Below are 4,609 nucleotides of genomic sequence, written 5' to 3'. Positions count from 1 at the left end.
TTTTTCGTACAACGATTAATCAGAAAACATTTCACAATTGAAAAGGTAAATAAATTCCTGTCTTCTGTTCAATTTAGAGCAATGGGTGAATATTACTTGCTTTATATAAACAAGCTCACATTTGACAATTATTTTCTTGTCAGTTTTCAGTACTGCTTCTTTTATCTTTTTTCTGGCTCCGCAACCTTTGTAAATTGTATACAAAGTAGCCTTGCTTAAAATAAAATATTTAGTGTAAATATTTTAAACTAAGAATAAGGTCAATGTAATTTCATAAAATTTTAAAGAATGTCAGTGCATTTAACCTTACAAAAAATCAATGATCAATGGATTAAGTCCAAACTAAACAACATAAGAGGCAATGACAAAATCACACTTAGCTTTAGATTCCTATATAACTTCTTGGAAAGTAAGAAACTATGAAAGAATGACCAGGTAAAACACAAAGCACAAGTAACAATCATTTCATCATCATACAAGTATTTTCCTCCTTCCTTCTTGTTCTTGGACAATAATTTTGCCTCCTCAACCACAGCAAGCTGACTTCTGTGCAGCCTGCCCCGCCTCTGCTGGATCTTGTTGCTTGATTCTAATTCCTGCCGGCTGCAATGAAAATATTGTGAGACATTCAACTTGATATATATATATATATATATATATATATATAGAGAGAGAGAGAGAGAGAGAGACAGAGACAGAGACAGAGACAGAGACAGAGACAGAGAGCTATTAACACAATAAACTTGTCTGTGAATTCAAGGAAGAGGAAGTTCTAATACCTCTGTCTTAGAGTCAGTGTCAGCAAGCCTTTGTTTTATATCTCTTGCAATCGAGAAGAAAACTTCCTCTACATTTAGATTTGTCTTTGCACTCTGCAATAGAAAAATCTTCAGTAGGTAATAATCACAAAAAATTCAGGAAGTTTCCACATTCTCAAGTATAGATAACTTACTGTTTCAAAGAATTTGATTCCATACTCATCGGCCAGTGCTTGGCCCTTGGAGGTAGGCACAGCCTAGAGAGAAAGGCAAAGGTATATTAATAATTCCAAAAATCTCATATTTGACATACATAAGAGAAAGAGAGGATCCCAGATGTTAGTGAATCAATTGATGCCATCAAATCAGAACTCAACCCCCTTAACCCTTCCCTCTCAACCACAAACAAAAATGTTTCATTCATTAACAGTCTAATATCATCATAAATTATGCAATGGTAAGAACCTTGGGATGCATCACCCCAAAAGGTGGGAGTGTACAAAGATTTATAAACTCCACATTAGTTGCCCATACAACCAATGTGGAAGGCTGGCTTGAGCTAAAGGAGTACCTCTCAACCACTTTGCACTAGTCTATTTTACTAGACCTGGAAGAACATTGCAACTGGGAGACATGGTGGAAGGCTCTGATACCATTTGATAAAAACCTTGGGATACACCACCCCAAAAGTTAGCTCAAAAGGTGGGAGTGTCTAAGGCCTTATAAACTCCACATTAGTTACTCATACAACCAATGTGGGACTCCAAGTCTCATACCTTACAAATGGGTCCTAACATGCAACCAAGAGTAAAACTTGCATTATAACAAACAATAGAGAAAGTACATTTGATGACAATAATGGTTTATTTCATGAGCTCCTTTAACTTAGATCTGCACAAAATAGGTGTGTCGAAGGTCCCAGATATTTTTCTCTAGCAAACCCAGTCAAAAACAGAAAGGTCCTAGATGTCTGCATACCCTTTTGCTTTCATCCATGTCAGCTTTGTTCCCCACTAGTATTTTGTTAACATTGTCTGAAGCATGTTGCTCAATGTTACGAATCCAATTCCTGATATCTAAAATTAGCATAAGCAGGGTGAATATTCCAGATGAGAAAGCCTTTGAAGAGATAAGTACATATCTCCAAATTTTTAACCGAAGAAGCAACAGATGGAAACTTTACTGTTAAATGAAGATTCGTCTGTAACGTCATAGACTAGCAATATGCCCATAGCACCACGATAGTAAGCTGGGAAAAAAATAAATAGACAGTTTAGTAAAGAGTTGGCACAAAACAAACTACTTGACAAACACTCTCATTAGTAAAAAATTTAAAAACCACTGAAGAATAAAAGAGCTTTAAAGTAACGTCAATAAAACAGTACCTAGTCAGCTAGATATGGAATTAAACTCATGAAGCATCAAACACCAAAATAGCAGGTACCACTAGTTAAAGTTCATTTTACATAACTCAAACAAAGTTCACTATTGATCTTTATATTAATAACTGATCAATTATTAATTAAAAATGTCCAAAAGGAAGATGCTGCCAGAAATTTTTTCGTCTATAAATTCTGCGAGGTTGGCAATTGAAGCAATGGGGACCCAAACAAGAGGTGAAGACTATTTTATTTAGGCTTAGGCATGGGACATAATTTTGGGGATCCGATTTTTGTCTTAATCCTAGGGACTGAGAATTATCTTTCAATTTGACTGTGGACTGCCTATTACATTCTGCTGCATTAGTGCTGACATTGAATAACAATTATGGTATTTCTTTGTGCGTACTTTATCTCTCTATTCTGTTTTTCTACTGTCTATAATCTCTTTATTTATTTATTTATTTTCCTCCTTTTTTCCCTCTACCTTTTCATCCTACATCAGGAAGTGCCATAAACCACATACCAAGCAATGCAATGTCTTTCCGTGTTCACATACGAGCAACAAAAGATTATAATAGTACCTGTAAGGGTCATGAACCTTACCAGTTGTAATCGTTCGGAACCGCTCCTGACCTGCAGTATCCCAAATTTGGAGCTTGATCCGTTTTCCATCCAGCTCAATGGTTCTTATCTTAAAGTCAATGCTGCATCAAGAACAAAGTCCTTGTGATGCTAGAGAAACTTTTGGCACACAATAATCCGCATTTCCACTCCTAAATTGTGAAAACTCACCCTATGGTTGTGATGAAACTAGTAGTGAAAGAACCATCAGAGAATCGCAGAAGAATACAACTCTTTCCAACGCCTGCAAACAAGAATAAGAGAAAAGGTTTGTAAGGAATATTGTCAGCCAAAGCACCACATTATCATCTTGCAGTTCCTACAGTCATTATATTTTTCATTTCCTTATAGTCTACTATAATACTTTCATTTATCCAATGACTTAAGTAAAACATAGAGGGTCGAAGAAACTATGGCATCTATATCATGTTGTATTAAGTAATCAAGGCACGGGAAAAAGTTCATATGAAACGCCAACCAAAGCCATATTTCTAGTTTTCCATGGGGTAAAAAGATTACAAGAATACAAGAAAACAAAGCTTAAAACCATCTTGCAGAAGCAACCAGACCACTTTTGGCCAAATTTGGTAAGTGACGTAGTTTAAATTAAACGAATCACTCTATCACAGAGAACAGAGAGGCTTAACTTCATACGATAACAAGAAGAATTTACCCGACATTTTCAGACTAGGATCAGAAGGACTCTTGATAGTTGATACCATATTTACATTATAGTAACAGAAACAATGATTCAAATGCTCATTCAAACTAGATCATGAAAAGATTTAGCTCCAGAATTAAATACATTTGCCGCAAAGTCCAGATTCAACAATTTGAAATGAAAAAAAAGAAGAAAAAAAGTCATATTTGTATATAAAATCATCTCATTCATTATCTATACAAACAATCAAATGAACCTTCACTTACCACTGTCGCCGATCAAGAGAAGTTTTATGAGGTAATCGTAATCCGCACGAGCCCTTGCCGGTGGAGCAGCCATCAACTTTCAATTAATCGATGAATCTCTTGCAACTGCAACACTGGCGAAAATTATTTATATTCCTATCTGTCTGCATACAATTCAACAAAAAGACAGAGAGAAAAGAAAGGAAATCATTTTCATGTTAATTCCTCAACGCATAAAAAGAAATGCAAGAGAGAGAGATACCAGATCCGAAATGGAAAGGTAAATAGGAGAGATAGAAGGGATCTCCAGAATTCAACTGAAGGAAAACGGAAATTTAGAGAGAAAGGATCGGTGTTTAATTTAATTTTGTTGTTTTTCTTTAAAAAAAATATATATATATCAAAGAATTTTTTATTGACCAGAACACCAGGACTAGGAGACAACCTGGGAGTTTTTTACAACCTTGAAGTTTGAAGCTTCCCCGACTATGGTGGGTGGCTAAACTGCGCACTTTTTCACTTGTTCCTGTTCCTGCGGTGCGCATGTGCCTCAGGTGCGTATGCTAGCATACCCGACAAACTAGGATGGATTTAAGAACAGCAACAAGACTCAAGGGACAAAAGCCAACAACAGATTACGGAGGTTTCCAATATCCAACAGCCAACAAAAGCATATATAGTATTTAGCTCCGAAATTGTCAAATCAAAGGTAAAAAAAAATTCTTTATTCTAAAGGTGTTAGTACAGGTGGCGTTATATGACTGGCGTTGTTCCGTGCCTTGTCATTGCCAGCTAGCTTAGAATCTATTAAAGCCGTTAATTAACTGTCAGTGGCTATTAAATTATTAATGAATTTCTTCTTTGAAACCAAATGAAAAGGATAACTGGTTCGCTCTGTGGGGGCTTCTCTACTGTTTCTCCAGATCAAATCAATTGTAATGA

General features: G+C 35.8%; 1 protein-coding gene across 7 annotated transcripts; it reads right to left on the bottom strand.

Annotated features, from left to right (window-relative positions):
* Positions 1–300: 300 nt before the first annotated feature.
* On the bottom strand, positions 301–4,300 carry LOC133297033 (ras-related protein RABE1c-like). 7 transcript variants are annotated; one of them, XM_061496081.1, is made up of 10 exons: positions 4,113–4,300; positions 3,930–3,984; positions 3,689–3,831; positions 2,933–3,005; positions 2,744–2,844; positions 1,942–2,007; positions 1,737–1,834; positions 953–1,015; positions 780–872; positions 301–603 (listed from the first exon to the last, which is right to left on the bottom strand). In XM_061496081.1, exons 3-10 carry the CDS (start codon positions 3,759–3,761, stop codon positions 526–528), a joined length of 645 nt encoding a protein of 214 aa, XP_061352065.1. In that variant the 5' UTR covers positions 3,762–3,831; positions 3,930–3,984; positions 4,113–4,300; the 3' UTR covers positions 301–525. The 7 variants fall into 7 exon arrangements, with proteins under 7 accessions (XP_061352065.1, XP_061352067.1, XP_061352063.1 ...); XM_061496083.1 differs by having other exon boundaries at positions 4,131–4,300; XM_061496079.1 differs by lacking the exon at positions 3,930–3,984.
* Positions 4,301–4,609: the final 309 nt, after the last annotated feature.

Source organism: Gastrolobium bilobum, unplaced genomic scaffold (genome assembly GCF_033153095.1).
Source record: "Gastrolobium bilobum isolate Gb01-03AN ecotype WA unplaced genomic scaffold, APGP_CSIRO_Gbil_v1 utg16102, whole genome shotgun sequence".
NCBI lineage: Eukaryota > Viridiplantae > Streptophyta > Magnoliopsida > Fabales > Fabaceae > Gastrolobium > Gastrolobium bilobum.
Note: the sequence above shows the minus strand (reverse complement) of the source record. Positions and strands in the feature narration are given on the sequence as shown.

What these genes read in the sequence shown, in the direction of transcription:
- LOC133297033 (XM_061496081.1), bottom strand. Translation starts at nt 3,761, where the DNA reads ATGGCTGCTCCACCGGCAAGGGCTCGTGCGGATTACGATTACCTCATA. An exon ending in TCTCTTGATCGGCGACAGTG is followed by an intron (nt 3,006 to 3,688) that starts GTAAGTGAAGGT and finishes TCTTGTTTGCAG; the next exon opens with GCGTTGGAAAGAGTTGTATT. An exon ending in AGACGAATCTTCATTTAACA is followed by an intron (nt 1,835 to 1,941) that starts GTAAAGTTTCCA and finishes TGCTAATTTTAG; the next exon opens with ATATCAGGAATTGGATTCGT.